This window comes from Panthera leo, chromosome B4, assembly GCF_018350215.1.
Source record: "Panthera leo isolate Ple1 chromosome B4, P.leo_Ple1_pat1.1, whole genome shotgun sequence".
Lineage (NCBI taxonomy): Eukaryota > Metazoa > Chordata > Mammalia > Carnivora > Felidae > Panthera > Panthera leo.
Genome location: NC_056685.1, coordinates 42,246,966 through 42,272,449, shown reverse-complemented (window position 1 = coordinate 42,272,449; position 25,484 = coordinate 42,246,966). Strand labels below are relative to the sequence as shown.

General features: G+C 45.6%; 1 protein-coding gene across 7 annotated transcripts in view; it reads right to left on the bottom strand.

Moving 5' to 3' along the window:
* Nucleotides 1-8,735: 8,735 nt before the first annotated feature.
* Nucleotides 8,736-25,484, bottom strand: part of SLC2A3 (solute carrier family 2 member 3) — an 89,063-nt gene continuing 72,314 nt past the window's right edge. For 6 of the 7 annotated variants that reach the window (XM_042945729.1, XM_042945726.1, XM_042945727.1 and 3 more), the window contains 9 exons: nucleotides 22,686-22,778; nucleotides 22,005-22,165; nucleotides 19,860-20,100; nucleotides 19,442-19,604; nucleotides 18,556-18,743; nucleotides 14,106-14,210; nucleotides 13,632-13,733; nucleotides 12,967-13,170; nucleotides 8,736-11,273 (listed from right to left, as the gene is read on the bottom strand). In XM_042945729.1, coding sequence (XP_042801663.1) covers nucleotides 11,055-11,273; nucleotides 12,967-13,170; nucleotides 13,632-13,733; nucleotides 14,106-14,210; nucleotides 18,556-18,743; nucleotides 19,442-19,604; nucleotides 19,860-20,100; nucleotides 22,005-22,165; nucleotides 22,686-22,778 — 1,476 coding nt within the window. In that variant the 3' untranslated portion in view covers nucleotides 8,736-11,054. Of the gene's footprint in view, nucleotides 11,274-12,966; nucleotides 13,171-13,631; nucleotides 13,734-14,105; nucleotides 14,211-18,555; nucleotides 18,744-19,441; nucleotides 19,605-19,859; nucleotides 20,101-22,004; nucleotides 22,166-22,685; nucleotides 22,779-24,344; nucleotides 24,527-25,484 lie in introns of those variants that run through there. The other variant, XM_042945732.1, reaches the window with a different exon arrangement.

The window sequence follows — 25,484 nt, the reverse complement described above, 5'->3', positions numbered from 1 at the left end:
AATGTCATTGAGATAAAAGTGGTTGGTAATGTTCACATCTTCTATATACATGCTGATTTTTGAGTACCCTGCTCGTTAGTGAGAGGTGGTGATTAAACTCCAATATTTTTTATTTGTCTCTTTAGTCTGCCTGTTTTTACTTCACGTATTTTTTTAAAAAATTTTTAATGTTTATTTTTGAGAGAGAGAGAGAGAGCACACATGTGCGTGAGTAGGGGAAGGGCAGAGAGAGGGGGCCAGAGGATCTGAAGCAGGCTCCCCACTAACAGCAGAGAGTCTGATGTGGGGCTCGAACTCACAGAAACATGAGATCATGACATGAGCCAAAGGCAGACACCCAACCAGCTGAGCCACCCAGGTGCCCCTACTTCATGTATTCCTAAATAATTTTTTTAAGATTTTATTTTTAAGTAATCTCTATACCCAAGATGGGGCTCGAACTCATAACCCTTAGATCCAGAGTTGCATGCTCCTCAGCACCTCAAGTAATTTTTTAAAAAAATTTTTAATGTTTATTTATTTTTGAGAGACAGACAGAGCACAAGTGGGGGAGGGGCAGAGAGAGAGAGAGAGAGAGAGACGAAAGAGAATTCCAAGCAGGCTCCACACTGTCAGCACAGACCCTGAAGCAGGACTAGATCTCATGAACTGTGAGACTATGACCTTAGCTGAAACCAAGAGTTGGTTGTTTAACCAACTGAATCACCCACTCAGGTGCCCCCAATATTGTAAAGATAGTAATGCTTCTCAAATGAATTCATATTCAATGTTATCCCAGTTAAAATACCAGAAGGATTTTCACTGGAAGTTGAAGAAATTAATCCTGAAAAATTCCAAAGGAAAATGAGGAGGGAGTAGCCCTGCAGCCCTTAAAATATGTAAGCAATTTGGTGCTGCAGAAAAAAATAGATCAATGGGACAAAGATGATCCAAAATATCCCCAAGTACATATGCAAAAAAAAATAATTTTTTTAAATGTTTACCTATTTTTGAGAGAGTGTAAGGGGGGGGGGGGCGCAGAGAGAGAGGGAGACACAGATTCTCAAGCAGGCTCCAGGCTCTGAGCCATCAGCACAGAGCCCAATGCAGGGCTCAAACCTATGAACCTGAGCTGTGAGATCATGACCTGAGCTAAAGTTGGACACTTAACTGACTCAGCCAGTTAACCCAGGCGCTCCTAAACATTTTATTTTAAAGTAATCACTACGCCCAATGTGGAGCTCAAACTTAACAACCCCTAGATCAAGAGTCACATGCTCTACTGACTAAGCCAGCAAGTTCCCCTAAATAACTCTCTCTTATTATTATTATTATTTTGTTAATGTCTGGGTTGACAGTTTTTGTTTTCTTTCTTTCTTTTTTTTTTTTATTGAGAGATAGAGGGCACAAGTGAGCGAGGGTGTGGAAAGAGAGAGAGAATTCCACAATGGGGCAGACAGAAAGAGAGAGAGAGAGAGAGAGAGAAGCAGGGCTCGAGCTTACCTGATGCGGGGCTTGAACTCAGGAACCTTGAGATCATGCCCTGAGCTGAAGTCAGCTGCTTAACCGACTGAGCCACCCTGGTGCCCTAAATTAACTCTTTTAATTAAAGTTTGCCTGGCATGTCTTCTTCTTCTTTTTTTTTTAAATTTAAGTTTATTTATTTTTGACACAGAGAGAGACAGAGCATGAACAGGGGAGGGTCAGAGAGAGAGGGAGACACAGAATCGGAAGCAGGCTCCAGGCTCTGAGCCATCAGCCCAGAGCCCGACGTGGGGCTCGAACTCACGGACCGCGAGATCGTGACTTGAGCTGAAGTCGGCCGCTTAACCGACTGAGCCACCCAGGCGCCCCGTGACACGTCTTCTTTTATTCTTTTCCTTTTGGGTTTCCAGACTTCTAGGCTCTCATTAAAGCCACATACCTGTTTGCCAATTCTTCCAGCTCCACTGGTCCCAAGTCATAGTCACCTCTTACCAGGATAATTACAGTGGCTTCTAACTGTCCCTCTGCATCTATCCTTGCCTAAATTTAGTGCAAAATTTCTTTTAGGTATATGACTAAGGATGGAATTATTGGGGCATCAGGTAGTTGTATTTTATCAGTTACCTTTTGCTCGTACAGCCCCCGAATACAGTAGCTTAAAATAACAAATTTTTCTTATCCCTCATGAATCTGCAAATAGGCTAGGAGTGGTCAGCAGATCCAGGCTGGGTTTGGCTAAGCTTCAAGCCACAGATCGAGTTGAGTGAGGCTTCTCCCTGAGGCTTGGACTAAGATATCTCTACCTGTTTATTTTGGAGGCCAGTCTAAGTTTGCAGCAGTTACCCAGGGAAGCTCTGCCCTTGGCAATGGCAGATATGAAAGAGGGCAAATGATAGTAAGGCATGATCTCTTAAGGCAGAACTGACATAGCTATTTCTTCTGCCTTATTTTATTGGTCAAATCAAGTCATATGACTGAGACTGAAGTTAAAGGAAAGCATAACAAAATAAAAAAAAAAAAGGGGGCCCCTAACTGGCTCATTTGGAGGTGCATGCAACTCTTGATCTCAAGGTCCTGAGTTCAAGTCCCATGTTGGGTGTCGAAAATACAAATAAACAAACAAACAAACAAACAAGGAAAATGGAAGCACACTCCTCTCTTATAGTAGAAGGAACTTGTCTTAGTCTGTTAGGGTGGCTATAACAAAAATACCATACTAGGTGGCTTATAAACAACAAAAGTTTATTTCTCATGGTTCTGGAGGCTAAGAAGCCCAAGATCAAGCCACCAGCAGGTTTGGTGTCTGATGAGAGCCTGCTTCCTGGTTCATTGACTGCCATCTTTTTGCTGTAATCTCACATGAGGGAAAGAGAGAGGAAGCTTCGGGGGTGGGTGGAGAGCTTCTGTAAGGGCATTAATCCCATTTATGAGAGCCCCACCCTCATGATCTAATCATTTCCCAAAGGCCACACCATCTAATACCATCGCCTTGAGGGTTAGGAAGGAGTTCACCGTGTGAATTTGGGGTTGGGGGGGACCCAAACATTCAGACCATAACAAAACTACAAAACACTTAGTAGAGAGCATGGAATTGGGGGTGGGATGGGGTGGGTGAAGAACTGGGGCGATGCATTTTCAATTTTTCCCAGAAAGCCACCGCTTTCTCAAGTGGTGGTACGATTTTACACTCTTACTTAGCAGTAAAAACAGTTCCCGTGTTTGCACACTTGCCCACAGCTGATGTTTACAGTTACGAAGTTTCGCCACGGCACGAACAATGACAACAAATGACTTAAAGTTGATCCAGTTGAAGTCCTAATACTCAATGTGATGGTATTAGTTGGTGGGGTCTTTGGGAGGTGATAAGGTCTCGAGGGTAGAGCGCTCATGAATGAGATTAATGCTGTTATAAAAGGGGTCCAAGAGGGCTCCCCTTTCCCTTCCACCACCTAAGGATACAACCTGAAGTGTGCAACCCAGAAGGTGGCCCTCACCAAAGCAAACTGGCACACTGATCTTGGACATCAGGCTCCAGGCCAGAACTATGAGAAATAAATTTCTGTTGTTTATGAGCTACCTGGTCTGTGGTATTTTGTTAAAGCAGCCTGAAGAGACTAAGACATTAAGCATTTTTTAAATGTATAGATCAATTTGGGGCGCCTGGGTGGCTCAGTCGGTTGGGCGTCCGACTTCAGCTCAGGTCATGATCTCACGGTCTGTGAGTTCGAGCCCCGCGTCAGGCTCTGTGCTGATAGCTCGGAGCCTGGAGCCTGCTTCCGATTCTGTGTCTCCCAGCTGTCTCTCTCTCTCTCAAAAATGAATACACATTTAAAAAATTAAAACAAAAATGTATACATCAATTTGACTCAGGTCATGATCTCACAGCTCCTAAGATGGACCCCTCGGAGGGCTCTGTGCTGACAGCACAGAGGGGGAGGCTGCTTGGGATTCTTTCTCTCTGCCCTTCCCCCATTCATGAGAGTTCTCTCTCCCTCTCTCTCTCAAAATAAATAAATATTTAAAAAAATGTACCGATAAAGTAGTGTTACGTATAGTCATGCTCCCGTGAAACAGAGATCTAGAACTTTTCATCTTGCAAATATGAAACTCTATACCCATTAAACAAAAAGCTCCCCTTTTCCTCTTTCCCTGGTTCCTGACAACCAGTGTTCTACTTTCTCTTCCTGCGACTTTAACTACATGAATTTATTTACTTACTTACTTATCTATTTATTTATCTGGACTACGTTAGATACCTCATACAAGTAGGATCACGCAGTATTTGTCTTTTTTGACTGGCTTATTTCACTTAGCCTAATGACCTCACAGTTCATCCATGTTGTAGGATATGACAGGATTTCCTTCCTTTTTAGGGTTAAATAATATTCCCTCAGATAAACATACAGCATTCTGTTTATCTATGATCCATTGATGGATTTTGGGGTTACTTTCACTTATTGACTGTTGTGAATAGTGCTGCTATAAACATGGGTATGAAAAATCTCTTCAAGAACCTGTTTGCAATTCTTTCGGATATATATCCATAACTGGTATTGCTGAATCATCCAGTGTTCTATTAAAAAAAATTTTTTTTAACATTTATTCGTTTTTGAGAGAGACAGCATGAGTGGGAAAGGGGCAGAGAGAGAGAGAGAGAGGGAGACACAGAATCTGAAGCAGACTCTAGGCACTGAGCTGTTAGCACAGAGCCCAATGTGGGGCTCGAACCCAGGAACTGTAAGATCATGAACTGAACTGAAGTCGGATCCTTAAGGGACTGAGCCACACCGGGGCCCCTTAAGGTGTTCTATTTAAAAATTTTTGAGGAACCTCCATACTATTTTCCATAATGGCTATACTATTTTACAAAACCACCAAGAAAATTAAAAACGTTGTGCTTCAGGGACGCCTGGGTGGCTCAGTTGGTTAAGCGTCCAACTTCATCTCAGGTCATGAGATCACGCATGGTTCGTGGGTTCGAGCCCCAGGTGGGGCTCTGTGCTGACAGCTCAGAGCCTGGAGCCTGCTTCAGATTCTGTGTCTCCCTCTCTCTCTTCCCCTCCCCCACTCACACTCTGTCTCTCTCTCTCTCAAAAATAAATCAATATTAAAAAAATAGAAATAAGAGAGGCAGAGACAGCGCACGAGGGGGAGGGACAGAGAGGGATGGAGCATTCCAAACAAGACTCCACGCTGCCAGCACAGAGCCCGATGCGAGGCTTGAACCCACGGAACTGTGAGATTATGACCTGATGCCCAAATCCAGTTGGAAGTTCAACCCACTGAGCCACCTTGGTGCCCCTGGAATTAATTTCTGAAATCTATCCTAACTCACGTGATTCAGTCCCATCAATTAAGTCACTAAGCCTAGGGCAATCCAGGAAGGGTAAAGTCGCTTTATAAGGAGACAGGTGGGAAACACCTGCATTGCAAGGTTTGCTGGGTTATGACCTGGACCAGAGCCAGTCAGGAATCGTTCTAACGCTCTCGAACAAAACGGACTCAGGATGACTGGTTTGCGGCCGCCCACGCCTGCGCAGTGAGGGCGCGGCCGAAGCCCCGCCTCTCGCAGGGTCTGCGGTTTCCCAGGCGCCAGACCAGCTTCCAGCGACGCCGCGGAGGGCGGAGGAAGTGGCTGGTCGAGGCCGCAGGGCTGGCGGGGCTCCGCGGCCTGGGAACCCCCGCGCTCGGTGCGCCCTGCAGCAGGGGTCGCGGAGAGAGCAGGGCGGCGACCGGAAGGAGGAAGGTGGCTGGGTGCCTGGCGGACTGCGGGTTGCAGCCGCGCCGACAACCAGGGCCCGGATCAAGGACACAGATGTAACACTGGGTGATTCGTTGGCGTCACTCTTTGGGGATCGACACCCTGGAGGTTCTCTGTGGTGATGGGCCGGCGTGGGGAAGACCGGGAACGCAGAGCCAGAGCTAGCTAGAGGGCTGGGGCCTCACCAGCAGCCTGGCCCCCCGCCTCATCCGGCAGCACCCACTCCAAGCTCAGGGGCCACCTTCTCCCTTTCCTCTTTTTCACTTGCCAAAACCCTGGGCAGGGACCGCCAGCCCAACCTCAGCGGCAGCCGCACAGTGGGAACTTCAGCCAAATAACTGCAACAAACGCTTTCGGTTATACATACATACATACATACATAAATTAATTAATTAATTAATTAATTCATTCATTCAACTTGAATTTCATCGAAGCACAGGTAGGCTTTGGGAGGTGTGGAAATGGTAGATTCAGCCAAGGATCGCTTCGGACGGCCAGCCATCTAACAGTTGTGCCGCTTACCGATTTATTGCTCCACAGCTCCAAATTCATCCTTCAGTACCTGTTGGTAAGGGATAGAATTCCTTGAAATCATTTCTTCTTGAGAGCGTTAAGCACAGTGAAGTTTTCTCAGTAGATGGTGCTGCGGATTCCGGTGGCCGCACCACAGGTGACAGGACATTTGGTGGCACCCTGCCCCAGCCACACACCCAGAATGCAGGCTTCTTCAGTCACCTCACAGCCTCCGCCTCTGTCTGGCAATCACTTTCCACAAGGCCCAAAGCGCCGCCTTTCCCCGCCCTGCCCCGCCCCCCCAACCATGTTGGTGTCCCGACTGACTCCCTGGGTACCCTCGATTGTCCCGCCACTAGCTGTGGCTCACCTGCAGTTGTTCCCTGCTTCCCTGGCCACACTGGCTCTGGCCTGTGCAACCCAGCACATTTCTCTGCTATCCAGTAGACTGCAACCGTGCCTTTTCCAGTAAGATCTGAACCTCAGCTTTGGGGAGATGCCCTCTCTTCCAAGTCTCTCTTTGGATACTCTCCCTCAGCTCTAGGATACCATATTGACCCGTCCTATCTATTATCTTTTACTTACTCTTATTATACCTTGGTATCTTTTTCCCCCCAGCCTCATGATCAAGAGTCGCATGCTGTACTGACTGAAACAGCCAGGCCTCCCTTGATATTCTTTATATTACATTTTCCCTGCTTAAATACTTGTGCGGTTTCTTCGGTGTATTTGTTTAAAAAAATTAAAAATTATTTGTCCTCCCCCCACCCCAATCAATCAATCAACCAATCACTGTGTGGTTTCTGTTTTCTGATTGGAACCAGACTGATAACACTTAAACATGTTAGCTGTTCAACAGTGTGCACGTATGAGTGAGACAGACCAGGTCCTTGCTTTTATGGGGCTTATATTCTAGAGGTTGTTTACTAAGACCTAACTCACAAGGCAGATTGAGCCGCACAAAATGTCGAGGCCGAGGGGCGCCTGGGTGGCTCAGTCGGTTAAGCCTCCGACTTCAGCTCAGGTCATGATCTCGCGGTCCGTGAGTTCGAGCCCCGCGTCAGGCTCTGGGCTGATGGCTCAGAGCCTGGAGCCTGCTTCAGATTCTGCGTCTTCCTCTCTCTCTGACCCTCCCCTGTTCATGCTCTGTCTCTCTCTGTCTCAAAAATAAATGAAGGTTAAAAAAAAAATTAAAAAAAAAAATGTCGAGGCCGAATATTCTAAGTACAAGGGGCCAAGTGTAAAGAACCTACTGATAATGAACTTGATGTCTTTGAAAACTAGAAGGCCCAGTGTGGCTAGTCTGTGAGCAGAGTGTCAAGAGATGAAGTTGAAGAAGCAGACCTTTTCCCCAAACACATTTTGAGGGCAGTTTTGAAAATGAATGAAAGCAGTGTGCTGGAAGTTACACCAGGGCGATCGCAGTAAACTGGGATGTGTGGTCCCTGAATTAACAGGCCACAGGAAAGGAGCCTGCAAGCCAGTTTACAAGATGTAATTGGAAGTCTTTAAGATCAGTCTGGTTGCTGGAGAATGAATTACAAGGAAGCAAAAATAGAAAAAGGGAGCTGTGATCCCCACAATCGTGGAGAATATGGTGCTCTCCCAGGGCTCTTTCAGGTCAGGGTTTCATCCTCATCACCTCTCACACAGAGTACCAGTGGAGGGATTATGTTGCCAGTAAGGAAGGCTTTATGGAGCTCACGCCTGGACTAAATAGAGATAAGTAGCTGTTCACGTGTCTTTAGGAAGTGATTGGAAATGTAGGGGAGTGTTAAAGTAATAAATGAAGGCATGAAAGGGTTAATGAGAGGGGTGCCTGAGTGGCTCAGTCTGCAGCTCAGGTCATGATCTGGCGGTCCATGCCTGTGAGCCCCAGGTCGGGCTCTGTGCTGACAGCTCAGAGCCTGGAGCCTGCTTCAGATTCTGTGTCTCTCTCTCAAAAATAATAAACATTAAAAAAAAAAAAAAAGTGTTAATGAGTGATGAAGTGGGTGTGGGTGTTTTCCTGTATAAATAGGAGCTACAATATGGTAAATCAAACCTTGCCCTGGGTGGGTGGGGGAGTGATCCGTAGGGGGCTTAAGTTTTGTTTTTTGTTTTTTCTGTAGTTGACTGGAAGCTACTGAAGGATTTTGAGTAGGATGGCGATATAAATACAGTATGGACGTCTTAATCAGTGTAGGATGAATTTCAGAGAGCAAAGACTAGAGGGGAAAGGAAGGAAGAAAGCACAAGAGAGAAAAGCAGAATTCTCATTCAGGAAAGGAAGCAACGGTAATTTATTGAGTGTGCAAAGCAACGCTCTAAGGCTTTTCACTTCATCTGTGTGATAAACATGTATCGCTATTTTTATGTGTACTAGACTCTCATAAAGAAACTTACTCAAGACAGCGACAGGCACTATGTGGCCAAACCAGGACTTAAAGCTGATTTTGTGTTCCAGGAAGGACAAAAACACAGCAAAGCATAAATGAAAAAAGACAAGCCTGTGATGTCATATGTACATTCAGAATTTTTATTTCAAAACAAAGAACCACAGTAACATTAGTAATAGAAAATCCATTTGGAAATATTCACAATCCGGTCGCTGCGAAATGGGAAGACTTCCACCTGCTAACTGCCAACCCACTGTTTTTGAGGAGCCAGAAGTAGAAGGGCGGTTAGAGGAAGTCACCTGTTCAAAGCCCCATTCCAAAAGCTCTGTGAGTTTTGTTTTGTTTTTCTTTCCAGCGGCTCAACGACCAGAGGGGACAGTGAGAACTGGGAAGTAAAATACTGTCATAGGCAAGGGTTTGGCTAAAGGGCCTGAACTGTGTAAGCACCAAGGAGAGAGAGGGTGATCAAGCAACATATGAAAGAGGGAAGACAGAGTAAATGTCATGGGGTCCAATCTCCATTTATTCAAATACTGGGAAACTAGAGATTTGTGGAGGTGTCTGTGAGCTGGGGCGAACAGAAACCCCTCCATCTCATCTAATTCTCCGAAATGCTCCAGAGTTAGAAGTCTTCAGTTTGTTTCTTTGCCCTCTTAAAAGAAAGGCCTCCCACTACCCCATGACTCCCCTCCAACGACCTCCAGAGGCCACATGTCCTGATCTCACACTTCTTTCCTACTCCCACTGTCTGGGTCTAGGGTGAGATGGAATCTACCACCAGCAGTCTCCTTAAGGAATTCTCCCCCATCTCTCCAACAGGGAAAGGTAGCCAGATGAGACTGAACTGTATAAAGTCTGGAAGAAAACCATAGATGCAAATTCCACCCAGAAGAGGCAGTGTTCTCTGTATATAGAGAGATGAGTTTTAACACATTCTGTTCGAAAGGGGGGGCTGTAGAACACCAAGGAAACAAGTTACCAATAAACTACCTTACCCAGAGCAAAGTGTCAGTGCACATACATTCATACTCTCTCAAGTGTGGGTTACACTGCACACTTACTCATAACTGTCTCAAATGTACGGCCCCGAAGGGCACTTGACGTAACACTATGGAAATATGGCAACAGATGAACACACATGCAATGACCTTAAAGCGACAACATATAGTTCAACTGGATAATAATCGTTCAGGAAAAGACCCACCCCCAGAGCTGAGGTTACAAATTCAAGGTAGTTACCAACATTCTCCTCTGAATTCTTTTAAAGCTATGGCTTAAAACAAAATAAAAATCAACAACTAAAATCTCCTAAAGAATAGCATTTAGAAATACTGAACCTCTACCAAGAACCAATATTTTGGGATGCTCATTGGGAAGGCTCTCCCACCAGGCAGGTGGTAGGAGCTCATTAAAAAAACAAAATACAAAAAAGTGAGTCCACTACAAGGGGAGGGAGTTGTTTGGTCCAGCGAGGGGAGACAGGATTGCTAGAAACCGCCTTCCCTTCTTCGGACTCCAACCAAAAGTAGAACCCGTTAACCACCATTAACTACAATGCCCATCTCAATAATAACCCGAGATTTCAAGTAACACTACATAAAATCTTAAACAAAGAAAAAAGTTCCAAAGGTAACCAGTAGCTTAATACAGGCACATGACTTCTCTGAGAAATTTAACTTGAGAGTTTCCACCTGAAGGACAGAAATCGCTGAGAGGCAACGCGCAACATTCACGCACCCCATCGTACCCCCTCCGATAACACATTACTTTTCTCTGCAAATCTTCCCTTATTGCACCTTGACCTCGCCAGTATCGAATCTTCTACCCTATAAACCTCTCTTTAAGCGCCTCCCTCTAACCTCAATTTCCTTACGTTTCCATTATTTGGTAAAATTACTTCACACTTAAAAAAATAAATATTTATGCAATAAAACCAGAAGGTAAAAATAAATAAAACTCAAGTTAATCTGCTCTGCAGAGAGCTGTATGGAAGCGAGGAAGGTGCTCGTATTTAATCCCTCTCTGCCCTCCACACTCCTGTAGATCTGCTTCCTGGTAAGTCTGGGGTCAGGGAAACTGTACCTCACTCTTACTCCCCTGTAGGCCCTTGTGGGGCCACAGTAGAAGCCAAGGGAGGAAGAGCTGGCAATGTTGTCATAAGCCAAGTGGCCAGTCCCTCCGGAGATGAAGCTAGGTTCACTTGGTCTCTTCTACACGGAAGAGAAACGTCCAAGAACTGAAATGTTTCGAAAGCCATTGAAGATACGACTAAGTCCAGCATTGGGCTCCTCTGAGTGCTCATGGTGTGTGAGGGAAGAGAAAGGAATCAAGTAGCAGCATTCGGAAACAGTCCTGGGTTACAACCTGATGAGGTCTCTCCCTCCTCTGGGGAGAGGTTGCTTTTCCGTGTTGGGAGGGAGGCGGGGAGGAGGCACGGCTTAGACGCTGGTGGCGGTCTCCTTCTCGGGCTGGATGCTGTTCATCTCCACGATGGGGCCTTTCTCACCTCTGACAGCCTCCCTCGCCTGCCCTTCGAAGGCTCGTGTGATTTCCTCAAAAGTCCTGCCACGGGTCTCAGGGACTTTGAAGAAGGTGAAGATCAGGAAGATGACAAGGAAGCCGGTAAAGATGATAAAAACATAGGCTCCTAAATAGAACTAGTGAAAAGATATAAAAAAAAAAAAAAGGAGCATCAGGGTCAAATCTGGTCGTGGCCAAACTCGTTTCCGTGCCGTCCATTTCTAGTAGGCTCCAAGATATAACCTCTCCACATTTAACAAGAACATCAAGGCTTCCTCAGAGATTTCCGATGCCCTTGCTAACTTACTAGATTTCTCTGCAATTTTGAGCCGTTCTTTTTCCTCTTCACTAAAGTTCCCTGCTTCTAAATACCTACGGAGTAGTTTAGGACTGTTGAAGATGATTTTTAAAATCCGGGTTTCTGGGGCGCCTGCACGGCTCAGGTGGTTCGACGTCCGACTTTTGATTTTGGTTCAGGTCCTGGTCCCAGAGTCATGGGACTGAGCCCCACATCAGGCTCTGTACTTAGGATAGAGTCTGCTCAAGATTCTTGCTCTTTCCCTCTGTCCCTCCCCTGTGTGTGCTCTCTCTCTGTCACTCTCTGTTAAGTACAATTTAAATAAAACAAAATCAGATCAAATCTGGGTTTCTGAAAGACTCACAGAAATAGGAACTGCTTTCCAGAAGTCCACTGCAAGTTCCTTTATTTAAGGAACCAACTCCAGGTCATTTTATTTATTTATTTTTTTTATTTTTTTAATTTTTATTTATTTTTTTTTTTAATTTTTTAACGTTTATTTATTTTTGAGACAGAGAGAGACAGAGCATGAATGGGGAAGGGTGAGAAAGAGGGAGACACAGAATCTGAAACAGGCTCCAGGCTCTGAGCTGTCAGCACACAGCCCGATGCGGGGCTCGAACTCATGGACCGCGAGATCATGACCTGAGCCGAAGTCGGCCGCTCAACCGACTGAGCCACCCAGGCGCCCCTCCAAGTCATTTTAGAATAGGAGCTGTCTCATCCATTCATTGACATCCCTTTGTGTAGTGAGCCTTTAAGGTCACGAAGTCATGAATGCGAATTCAAATTATGGATTTAAGTGTTGGTTTGGAATCCTTGGAGGCTTAAAACTATCATTGTTTCTAGGCAGAACTATGCCTGTAATCACCTCGGACTAGTGGTCTTTTAATAAAAGTTCCCAGTTTTAGGGTGCCTGGGTGGCTCAGTTGGTTAAGTGTCTGATTCTTGATCTCAGCTCAGGTCATGATCTCATCGTTTGTGGACTTGAGCCCCGCATCGGGCTCTGTGCTGACAGCACGAAGCCTGCTTGGGATTCTCTCTCAGCACCCCCTCACCCATGCACGTGTTCTCTCTCTGGGGGGCGGGGAGGGGTGGGTTCCCAGTCTTACCCTCCTGCTTCAATCCTTTTTTGCCATCATTCCTTCTTTTTCTATATGCCATTGAAAATGAGAAAGAAAATCTGTTTTAAAACACTTGATATCTAATCCTCTGTGGTGTCAGGAAACAGATTTTAAACCTGTTGGCTTAAGTGAGCTGGTTTTGAGACTGGCTAGGTGAATTTCGTTTTCTTTCTTTCTTTTTTGAGAGAGAGGGAGAGGGAGAGGGCACAAGTGAGTGAGGGGCAGACAGCGAACCCCTACAAGGGGCAGAGAAAGAGGGAGAGAGAAGCGGGGCTCACCCAAAGTGGGGCTCGAGCTGAGCTCACCTGACGTCGGAATGGAACTCATGAACCATGAGATCATGACCCGATGCTTAAACGACGGAGCCACCCAGGCGCCCCTAGGGGAGTTTCGTTGTAATTTACTTACTGCAGCTGAAGGGAAGAGTAGCCCCACCAGAAAGTTGGAGGTCCAGTTCGAACAACCAGCCACTGCCATGGCAGCTGGGCGGGGTCCCTGGCTGAAGAGTTCGGCCACAATAAACCAGGGAATGGGGCCTGGGCCAATTTCAAAGAAGGCCACGAAGACCAAGATAGCAGCAATACAGACAAAACTCATCCAATTATAGTTATCCTATATGAGAAAGGAACAAAGGCAAGTGAGTACTAAAAGACAGCACAACCTGGCTAGGATCTAGCCTCCCAGAGATGAGGACCTACTGAGCACGAAAAGCTCCCTGTGCTGGGGTCCAATGGGGTTACTGGACTATCTAGCCAAAAGCCTTGGGTTTTTGAATCCTAACCTTGTGCTCACCTCACACACAGGTCATTTTCACATTGAGATCATTTCACTGTCCGTAAAATGGGAGTCATTATTACTTCAAGATTACTTTAAGAATTAAATTACATAGGGTATTTTACAAGCCACATGTTATCCGGATACAAGAATTGTAACAGTTTAACTACCTATCGCTGATGATCCACTTTTCTTAAAACTCTGGGCATGTGACCTTACGGATCTTCCCACCTGTGTCACCTGTAACCTCTTCTACCCGCCTCCCCCCGCCCCCCTTCTTTTCCTCCAAGAACACTCACCTTTAGTAACAAGGAGATGGTCATGAGGATGGAACAAAAAGCCATCCCTCCAAGGCCAATCATATGCAGGGTCCTCCTCCCTGCCCTTTCCACCAGAAACAGCTATAAGGAGAATAACAGAACATGAAATTTCTGCTTTCCCTTTCGTGAAAACGCTGCATGAGTTACCCGAATCTGCCTTCCCAATGGCGGGATACTTGTTATGGTCACCCTGCCCATTTTAGTTCCAAGCTGAAAGCATACTCTGTAGTCCCCGCACACCTCCCTCCTTCTCATGCACTTCCTGTTTGCTTGGAGGGAGCGAAGTCTGCTTACACCCATCACTCCATAGCTTTTCTTTCCCCGAAGAACAGGCCAACAAGGTTTAGGTGATGGTGGGGAGGTGGAAGGCCGTGAAACCCATCTTTGAACATGTGTAGTAAGAACTGCCCCCCGCCGGCCCGGCCCTGCAAACTACCAAAGCACCCAACTTACAGAAACGACAGTGAAGATGGTATTAACCACACCCGCGCCAATGGTGGCGTAGATTGGCTCCTCGACGCCCGCATCTTTGAAGATGCCTGTTGAGTAATAGAACACCTAGTGGGAAACAAAAGATGCAGCTCTGAAACCGCAAACAGGGAACCCTCAAAAAGTAGACTCGACCGTCCCAGGAGGTTAAGGGGGTCCTTTCTGGGGTTTTCTTGTTCAATCACGATATCTTTTCTGCAAATGGATTATCTTCTGAATCTTACCCCTATTCTCTTCTTAGTTCTTGTCAATTCTAGCTGCTTGTCTCCATTTTTTCTTGTACGCTTACTCCTTCTGCTCCATTTAAGTCTCTTCCTTAACATCTTTTTTACCAACTTAGATTTAAAGGTTTAAGTCATATTAATTTTTTCAACTGAGCCTTGTGTGTTTTAAAGTTTTTTTTTTTTTTTTTTTGGTAAGATCTACACGCAGTGTGGGCCTCGAACTTGTGACCCCAAGATCAAGAGTCAAATGCCTTTCCAACTGAGCCAACCAGCAGCAAGCCCCTTAAGTAAGCTTCTTCAATAGATAACTACCCTAGCCCTGAAAACAGTGATAGGTACACTGATATTCTAATTTGATGGTGAAGCAATTGAGGAGTAACCTCAAGCCTGTATATGTAATTGGAAGCAGAACTCGGGCTAGAATTCCTAGCTCTGGGTCCATCCTAAGTGTTTCAGGAAGTAATACCTCCTATCATTTTAACTTTATACTATTCAATAAGCTGCTATTTAACGTGTACGGTTATGTATGGCTGCTACAACTACCACGGTTAAAGAGATGTCAAAATATTGGACTCAGACTTCAAGGTAATAAGGGAACAGTGCCTGGCAGTGTCTAGATCATCTAGGCTCAGTCCCTCAGGTTTGAGTCACGAGTTTATGATTTCATCCAGAGTGTTTGTCTCTACAGCAAAATTCGTCAGACTTTTTCATGAATATATGCATCTATACTGGGATTTACCTTTCAAGAAACAACTCTTACCACCTCAGATAGAAACCACGTATATTTGTATTTTCTAAAATAAGACTAAGGCTGTGCTTTTCAAATTTTTTATTTTTTTTAAGTGTATTTATTCTTGAGAGATAGAGATAGAGCGCAAGCAGGGGAGGGGGAGAGAGAGAGGGAGACACAGAATCCGAAGCAGGCTCCAGGCTCTGAGTTGTCAGCATAGAGCCTGACGCGGGGCTCGAACTCGTGACCTGGGAGATCATGACCTGAGCTAAAGCCGGATGCTTAACCGACTGAGCACACCCAAGGCTGTGCTCTTAATAAATTTTTTTTCTTAAAGTTTATTTATTTTGAGAGTGCATGTGGGGGAGGGGCAGAGAGGGAGGGACAAAGAATCCCTACCAGACTCTGTGCTGTCAGCATGGAGACCAGTGTGGGGCTCGAACCCACAAACCATGAGATCATGAGCTAAAATCAAGAGCAAGAAGTTCAACCGACTAAGCCAGACAGGTGCCACAAGGCTGTGCTTTTGGAAGCAGATCTGCGGGCTCTTGGTTTAGTCGGTAGAACATGCGACTCTTGATCTCAGGCTTAGAGTTCAAGACCCACGTTGGGTGTAGTTTACTTTAAAAAAAAAAAAAAAGAAACTAGGGCGACTATCTGGCTCAGTCAGTAGAGAATGCAGATCTTGATCTCGGGGTTCTATGTTCAAGTCCCATTTTGGGTGTAGAGATTAGTTAAAAATAAAATCTTCAAACAAGGCAGGCAGGCAGGCAGGAAGGAAGGAAGGGAGGGAGGAAGGAAAAAAGATTTGTAGTATCATCCCAATCAAAAATTGCTGCTCTAGAAGAGAAGGGGGAGCTAAGACTGTTAAAAAAATTTCCAATAATACTTAATATTATAAAGCTTGTGAGAAAAGACATTTGAACAATTAAACCTAGCAATGAATAGTTATGGCAATACTCTCTCTTATCTAAAAGCCTATACAACAAAAACCTAATGCATACGTACACATCTCAAGGAAAGTTCTTACACTCAAATTACTTTGCTATTTGCTGCTATCAAGTGGGATTCAAGCTAACTCGTACATCATCTCACCCTCAAGCAGTTTTACTCTGCTAGGTAAACACTACCCAACCTCTGACCCTCTGCCTTTTCTAAGGAAATTAGAAAACACCGTTTACTCAAATGTGGGTTGAAAAAGTGTTTTCACACATCATTTCCTGAAGTGGGAGGAGTCTGTACTGCAGAGTGCTAATTCATCATTCGTAATTTTCCAAGAGTGGGCTTTTTCTGATCCTGCTTCACAGGGCCCGCATTGGAGTCTAAATTATGCATGCTGGGTGCGAGTGAGGTGCACAATTTAAGGAGGCGCTCATGTTTAGGACCACTGGCTTGCACCTCGATGCCTCACTCTAGTCCCAGCCCTGCTGCTCTGGAAAGTCTTCAGAGTGTATTTTACTACAGTGATTTTTTTTTTTAATTAAAAAAAAAAAAATATATATATATATATATATGTGTGTACATACATACAAATATACATATATATACACAAATATACATATATATTTTTTTTAATTTTTTTTAATTTACATTTATTTATTTTTGAGACAGAGAGAGACAGAGCATGAACGGGGGAGGGTCAGAGAGAGGGAGACACAGAATCTGAAACAGGCTCCAGGCTCTGAGCCGTCAGCACAGAGCCTGACGTGGGGCTCGAACTCACGGACCGCGAGATCATGACCTGAGCCGAAGTCAGCCGCTTAACCGACTGAGCCACCCAGGCGCCCCTATATATATTTTTTTAAGTAACCTCTATAACCAGCGTGGGGCTTGAACTTACAACCCCAAGATCAAGAGTTGCATGTTATACAACTGAGCCAGCCAGGTGCCCCTGCAGTGATTTTTAAAGCGACAAAATTTGAGAACGAGATTCATTGAACTATCTTTCCTCCCAATTTCTGATATTACATCCTCCAACCCTGCATGAGAAGCACTGCTATTTCAGATACAAGCAACCTTCTTGGCGTGTTGCAGAGAAAAGGCCAAAGGCCAACTTGCTACAAAATGATCTAATCATATTGATCAGAGAGTGATGAGAGGGGCACCCGGGCGGGGCGGGGGGGGGGGGGGGGCCTCAGTTGATTGAGCGTCTGACTTTGGCTCAGGTCGTGATCATAGTTTGTAAGTTCGAGCCCAGCGCAGGGCCCTCTGCTGTCAGCGTGGAGCCTGCTTCGGCTCTAAGTAACCCCCCCCACCCCCACCGCCCCTCCCTAGCTCTCTCTCTCAAAAATAAATACACATTAAAAAAAAGAAAGAAAGAAAAGACTGGTCAGAAGCTCTCAAGGCATTCATCTGAAATTTAAAGAGGCAGAACAGCAGTATGTCTCAATTACAAATATTTTATCTGCAAATGGATAGAAGGTAGGGGAATACCCTCTCTTACCACATCGAAGACTCAAATGCTGAAAGGTGATTATATGCATAGAATATAAGTTACCTGCCAACTGTCACCTTCCATTTTGCTCCCCACTTTAAACGATCAGTCACTATTCTAGTTGTAAATATACATATAGAATAGTATATGTATACCTCATGAATGGATTGCCTCATTATTCCCCTGGGCTTTACCATACTTTCTAGACTGTAAAGTCCTGGGAAAAAAAGCCACAGCAGTAAATTCTTGGATCTACTTTAGTTGTATGGCTTACATTATCTTTGATGACACGAGATAAGATTGAGCAGAGTTAGGGGCACCTGGGTGGCACAGCTAGTTAAGTGTCTGACTCTTGATTTCAGCTTGGGTCATGATCTCATGGTTTGTGGGTTCGAGCCCTGCATCGGGCTCTGCGCTGACCTCGCAGAGCCTGATTGGGATTCTGTCTCCTTCTTCTTTGCCCTTCATGCACTCTCTCTCTCTCTCTCTCTCTCTCAAAATAAATAAAAATTTAAAAAAAGATTGACCAAAGTTAAAGACAACCGGCAATAAAAAATGAGTGGGTCAGAAAGAGGATTAATGAAAAGTAGATAAATTTGTAATGTCTTATATACTGAAAAAAATTGGGAAGAGGACAAATGTGAACCACAAGTTCCAAGACTAAAGGTGATGAATTTTTTGTTTTAATTTATCTTATTTTTCCACATGGAAAACATGTGCTGCAGACAGAATCTTAAAGCAATAAAACAGGGGCGCCTGGCTGGCTCAGTCAGGGGAGCGTTTGGACTCTTGATCTCAGAGTTGTAAGTTCGAGCCCCACGTCGGGTGTAGAGATTACTTAAATCAATGAACTCTAGTAATAAGGAAATAAAAACCAACACTAAGTCAGAGCCTGGATAATCAACATTTTGGAGTGGCCGCCATGTGGCGAGCATCGTGGGGTGACCACGCCAGCACCTGGCACCGCGGTCAGGGGAGTTAAGTGCAACGTGGGCCTGCCCCCTCAGACGTGGAGCAGATACTCACCGCGTTGATTCCAGAGAGCTGCTGGGAGAGCTGGAGCATGATGGAAATGATAATGGGCTGCTGGTAGCTGGGCGATCTGAAGAGCTCCAGCACCGTGGGTTGCTTTTCTTGTGCCATCCTAGCACTCTCATCTTTCATCTCCTGGATGTCCTGAGTCACATCCGGGGTGCCCCACAATCGCTGGAGGACTGGTAAAACAAGCAAACCAAGGATAAGGTTAAGGTGCTGACCCAAGGTCATTTTCCCCGTAACAGCTGGGAAGAGGCCACGCGAGACAAGCCTGGGCTAGCATCTGTGCCTTAATCGGCTTCTCTCTTAATTTTTTTTAAAGTGTTTATTTATTTTTGAGGGGGCGGTGGGGCAGAGAGAGGGGGGACAGAGGCTCTGCACTGACAGGCTGACAGCAGCGAGCCGATGTGGGGCTTGAACTCACAAACCACGAGATCATGACATGAAGTCGGACACACAGCCCTCCCCCTTTTTAATTCTCACATAATTCTTTAGGGGTCGAATTGAGGGGTGCCTGGGTGGCTCAGCCAGCTGAGCGTCCGACTTAGGCTCAGGCCATACATGAACTCACAGCTCATGAGTTTGAGCCCGGCGTCGGGTTCTGTGCTGACAGCCTGCTTCGGATTCTGTGTCTCCCTCTCCCTCTGCCCCTCCCCTGATTGTGCGTGCGCTCTCTCTTAAAAATAAACATTAAAAAGAATTTAAAAAACAAAAAAAGAAAGAGAGAAGAAAGAAAGTTTCTGACATGAGAGCCATCAGGAAACCCTTCACTTGGGTTCTGAGGGGCAAGGGAAAGGAGAGGACAGACCCAACACCCTCGTCTTGAAACAAACCACAGCCCTAAAATTCCTACAGTGAGGGTGTGAGGGATACTCACTGTCCTTGGCGTTCTCCTCTTCCTTTCTGTTAATGAGCAAGAATCGAGGACTCTCCGGGCAGAAGGGAAGGGCTGCGCTTTGTAGGATTGCGGGAATGATGGTGAAGCCCAACAGCAGGGGCCAAAGCTCTTCTGTCCCCAGGATGACTTTCAGGCCAAAGATCTGGAAGCCAGGGAAAGAGGCTACCATAAATCTCATCCTTTCCAAGCCACGGTGGATTAAAAACGAAATTCGGAAAACCCTCCGTGCTTTTACCACAGGAAAAGAAAAACTCTGTTTCTTCCCCTTTCTCCCGAAGCTGTCTGTGAGTTGTAGTAATGATACCTGAAACTTACGTAGTTGAATACATGCCAGAGGTTCAGGACTACTTTATGTTAACTAATTTAGGGAGCCATGAAACTGACATTCAGGAAGTACCTGAGCCACGAGAATCCCGACGACGATGCCCAGCTGGTTGAGAGTGCCAAAGGCCCCCCGCAGGGCGGTAGGCGAGATCTCGCCAATGTACATGGGCACAAAACCTGTGCAGAGGCCGCAGAAGAGGCCGATAATCAATCGGCCCAGGATCAGCATTTCAACCGACTTGGCTATTTTGCAGAACCCCATAAGGCAGCCACCAGCGACAGCCAACAGGTTGACGATGAGCATCGAATTGCGCCTGAAAGGTTAAATGAAAACACAAGAGAAATTAGCAAAATAGGCCCAGTCTCTCTCCTTCTTTCCTTGTCTTTTCACCCTTCTCCAGCCTTATTATGTACCTTCTCTTTTTGGTCTAACTTTTCCTTTTTCTGTTATCAGAACATTTCTAGCTGGGATAACCAGGATCGGCGCCTCTGTGTGCATAAAATCACCTAGAGAACTTGTTTAAGATTCTCCTAAGCCCCAGCTGTAGCCAGAATCGCAGTAACCACAAAGGCCAGTAGTTCCCAAAGTTGGCCACAGACTAACAGCATCAGCTAGAGATCTGCAACAAATTAAAATTGTCCCATCCACCCAATTTATTGCATCATTAGGGTGGAGCCCAGCAATCTGATCCCCAAAGCAGTCCAGGTGATTTCATTCAAAGAGAAGGTTTGAGAACCACCACCCTGGGCAATTCTGCTACAGCTGGTCCAACACATTCTAGAGAAATTTTTGGACCAGTACTGATCTCTGTATGCTTCTTACGGAGTCTTGTTATAACGTAACTGCTTAGATGTCACCAACAAGTAACAAAGATAGAGTTCAGACACACGTTTTTCTATTTGTAAAAAGCAGACCGCCTTGCAGCTCGCCTTCTCTAAGGCTAACCTGTGGGGAGGTCGTCGACAATTAGTATTGAGAGCCAGAATAAAATAATAAATGGCCGCATTTGTGTGTTAGATGTGGGAGGCAAAGCCACTGGAACAGCTAAAGGATGACAAGGTAAGAGGTTAACACTGAAAAATTACTGCAGATGTTGGGAAGAACCAAATCTAGATTCTCCCCTTGGAAGGCCCACTGGAATTACCCAGGGGAGCTTTGAAATCCTGGGGAGATCTTAAAGGTACATCCCAAACCATCCCTCATTCTCTCTTTTGCCTTTCTCTGCATTCCTTTCCCTGGGTCCCCACCTCTCTCTAGGAGAGAGGTTCTTTCTCTCAAGAAAAGAACAACTGGAAGAAAGTCACGTGAATTGGGAGGTCCACATTAAAATTTCAGTGACTTTAGTTGACACAAGGTGCCCTCAACAATGCAAGCCAAACAATGATCAAATGAAACAGATTGCTTTAATTTTTTAAAAAGTTGAATTCCATTTGTGTTTCCAGGACATTTCATTAGCAGACAAAATGGTTCCTTCACCAGAATACTGGAAGTATTCTGCTAAGACATTCTAATCAAGTTAGCACAGAATGAGGAGATTCAATTTTCTTTTGGGGGAGGGGGGAATGTCAGTTCAGTTATTTGGCCATTGTCCACACGTGCCACAGACCAAGGATTAGAAAATGTTTCCTCCCGATCCGGCTTTGTAAAATAATGCAAACATCTGCACGAGACCGCAAAGTTTTTAAGAAAAGCAAACAACTTCTGACCTTGTGAATATAAACAGGTTTCTGGGAAATTCCACAGTGTACTTTATTAGGGAATCCTGAATTAGCTTATGCTGGACTGCCAAAGGCTAATCTCTTGACGGGCAACACGGCTTCAAGCAAGGGCAGTCCTATTCAGTGCCTGTTGGACTAAGCTTGCCTTGATCAGATTGGGGAATGCTCTCATTCAAATACATCCTCACCTCCTCCCCCTCCTTTTTTTTTTTTTTTTTAAGTTTTTATTTACTTATTAGAGAGAGAGAGAGAGAGAGAGAGAACGAGAGGGGGAAGGGCAGAGAGAGAAGGACAGAGGGTCCTCCCAAAGCAGGCACTGTGCTGACAGCAGCAGGAAGCCCGGACGTGGGGCTCAAACTCAGGAACCATGAGATCTTAACCTGAGACAGATGCTTAATGGGCCAGCCAGGCGCCCCACAGCCTCTCCATCCTGATTCTCAATACCTGTTCTCAATGCAACCAGCATAGCCTCCTTCTTTGCCCAGTTTCTAGTCAATACCTGCCAAAGCGGTTGACAAAGAGTCCAACGGAGAAGGAGCCAATCATACCACCGACGGAGAAGATGGCCACAGCCAAAGACCAGAGGGAAGTGAGTAACACCTCATCGCGAGGGTTGTTGTGTGTGTTATTCAAAGTGTTGTTGAGAAAGTCCTTTATGATCTGCAAATTAAAATGGTTGGTGGGCAGACAGACTGTTACACTTGAATGAGAGAAGGGACAAATATGGGCGATCTTCTCCTCCCTAAGAAAACAGCATTACGATTACTTTATAGGTGGAGAATCCAGTGAGTGAACAGATGGGATTGGAAGAGACCCAGAACATACTGGAGTTAATGGCAGCTCCGAAAAGAACAAGCTGGATTTGTCCTGAAAATCCCAGTAGGTAGTAGCACCGTTATTCAGTGACTACCCCAGTCCTCCCAAGAACCCCCCACCTCCCCATTTTCCTACCATCACGACAGGGTGAGAGGAGAATGGGTCCAGTCACGGGTTTAAGGAGCAACTGAGTTTTTTGCTTTAATGATTCAGCTATAGACTTCCCCACCGTTATTCTGCCTCTTCAGCCTTAGCCGAGCTAGGCACCAAGTTTGACTGAAATTCTTCACTCTTGAAACCCTACTTCAAGGAATAATTTCCCTATTCCAAATTCTAACCCTTAACTCTAGTTTCCGGCACTCACCATCTCGGGAGCATTGATGACTCCCGTGTTGTAGCCAAACTGGAAAGAGCCTATCGTAGCGATGGAGATGGCAAAGATCAGCGGCGCCGTGACCTGGGGTGGGGAGGGAGAGAAGGGAAAAAAAACAGTCCTTAAAACTCTCGATTGAGTACTAGGAGCACTTGGCTATGAGCAGTATGCAAAGAACAAAACCTTAATGAAATTTAGGTAATGAATGGGGAACACAAAACAACAGGTTGTACTGAAGAACTTATCCAGAGATGTGCAGACCATTACGTAAACCTGGGAGAAGTGGCAAGATACTATGGGAAGAAAGTTAAGGGGACCTGGGTTAATTGGTTTTAGAGTATTAAAAAAAAATTGCCCCAGATAAAAGCAAGCATAGACCTGGGGCTTCCTGGAAGTGGATTATTTTGGAAACAGTGTCTCTCCTGTACCCCAGCTCCCACTGAAGCCCAGAGTTGTGGTGGTGGTGTCCTCATCACTGGGCTGTTCTTATCTCTCGAGATAATGTAATCTACAGCATCTACCCACAGGTATCCAGGTCCAATTTGAAATTTTTCCTGTTTACTTGATAACGTACCGCTGCCCCCACCCAGCAGGGGGCGTGCACTAGCTCCCTTCCATCCTAAACACTGGGGAGACAAGGTGGGGAGGAGGGAGTCGTCTTTCACCTTGCTGGAGTAATTCAAGTGTTATCTGAAATTACCAGCTCGAGGGAAGCCTAATTGTTAAGCCTGAAGACATCTTCTGCAGCGCTCTCCCAGTCCTTCCTTTCCTTGAACCCCCTCCCTGTCCGATTAGACCAAGTGGCTGGCTAGGAGTTTCCGTTCTCCAAGCTGACCTTGTACCCTAGGCAACTAGGCCTAAGTACCCGAGTGCCCCCGCCCGCCCCGTACACAGCTCTTTCTGCTTAATCCTTTTCCCATCAGTAAGCACCTCTTCTTTTCTGCCTCACCTCATCATTTACTATCCTGAGGGCCTTTTCCTCCCCGCCCCACCCCCCATCTTCATCCCTTCTCTTATTTTCATTTATTTTCAAATAAGTTTACCTTGGTGATGATGCTTTTCTCCTTGCAAATATTGCATACACAACACACGATGACCTATTAATGTATCGTGCACTCACAATCGCAATCACAATAAGGGCCACGGGAATTCTATCTCCTTAGTATCCAGGAACTCCTATAGGTTACAGAGCAGATGGCTGAACACTGACCCAGGCCCCCAAACCAATCCCAGGTCTTTTCAAGGTCTAATGCTTCCAGAGGAATCTTTGCGCTCGCTCAGAGACCCACGCTTGTCATCAACACAGCCAGGCAGCCTTAACACTCAACCATCTCACCCTCGCATCCTCAGTGCATGTGATTATGTAACAAAACAAAAACACACACAAAAAACCCCCTGAGAAACACACACAACTTCTCCCGGTGTCTCTCCCTACGACGGAAAGGTGAGCGGGACGGGGATGAATCCTTGATAGGCTCTAACATCCAGAGTAGTGGCCAAATTGTGGCACTGCAGGCTGGAGAAGCGAAAAGGCCTGAAGATGGCTAGATGACTTAGAATAAAACCCAGCACAGTCATCACCACTGAGTTCGGCCTTTCTGAGTGTGCCCCGCAGGCGCAAAAATAATTGATAATCGTATCATCTCTTACCTTATGTGTCCCCATGGCCCTAATTTAATTCTTTTCCAGTCTTCAATAAAGATCTAGGAGTGGGATCCCAGAGCCACCTCTTGCAGTCAGCAAAACCTCCAAAATGTCCTTCTGGGCAGCAAGTTTTTCTCCAGGTCCCCAGGACCGCTCCACATGTCCCCCTCACTCTCACCGTTAGAGCTCGCCGGCTTACTTATTTATAATCTCTGCAAAGGGTGGAGCCTGCAAGGGAGACAAGCCCCCCCGCCCCCCCAGCCCCACCCCACACCCGCCTCTAGTGATCCCGTGACCTCTCGGAATTTTGTGACCTCAAATTCTACCCCCACCCTAGACGACAACTCCCTCCCTCCCCTTGTTTCAAAACCACATCCTTCACCCTCCCCACTCCGTTTTTTAAGCTCGTCCTCCTTCCCTCTTCTAATAGCCGCTATATAGCCTCTTAGTTTCACAGACAAAATGCTACCAGAAAAGGCTGGAGGGAGGGCAAATACACTTTAATTTTTGCTCTCGCATCTGCTGGGAATTAAATTAATCTATAAAGAGAGAATAAACGCTATTTATATAAGGCAAAGTTGACTGAGTGCTACTATCTGAGAGTTAAGGTTGCTTGAAGGAGTGTAAGCAGAGGGATTCATAATGCTATGAATTTATCAGCTGCTTTTTGATTACAGGCTAGGTCTACAATCTTGAAGGGGAAGGAAGGGCAGTTTGAGAGAAGAAACGCAAACAAGGGAAGAATTGGACCAGGTTTTGGCTCTCCTTGTCCTCGGATTAGTACAATCTCTCCCAGGAGGAAGAAAACCTGAGTATCTGGGAGCCAGACCAACTTCCCTGGGGTGCAGCAAGGAAAAAATCAACTGCCTATGGGATAGGATCCAAACTCCTTAATATGGCATTCACCATACCACCCATTCTGAATCCTACCCATTCTACAATGTTTTGCCTCTACAGATGGAACAATTACCAAATTCAGTTAAACACGTATTTGCTGCACACGCACTACACGTCAGATGCTCTCCAAGAAGTTGGGGACTCATCAGTATGTAGGGCAAAAAACTTCCTGGCTTTTAAGGAATTTATAGCATTTCCCTTCTTCCACTTACCATGTTTGTTAGAAAGGGACAAGCCCAACTGATTCTT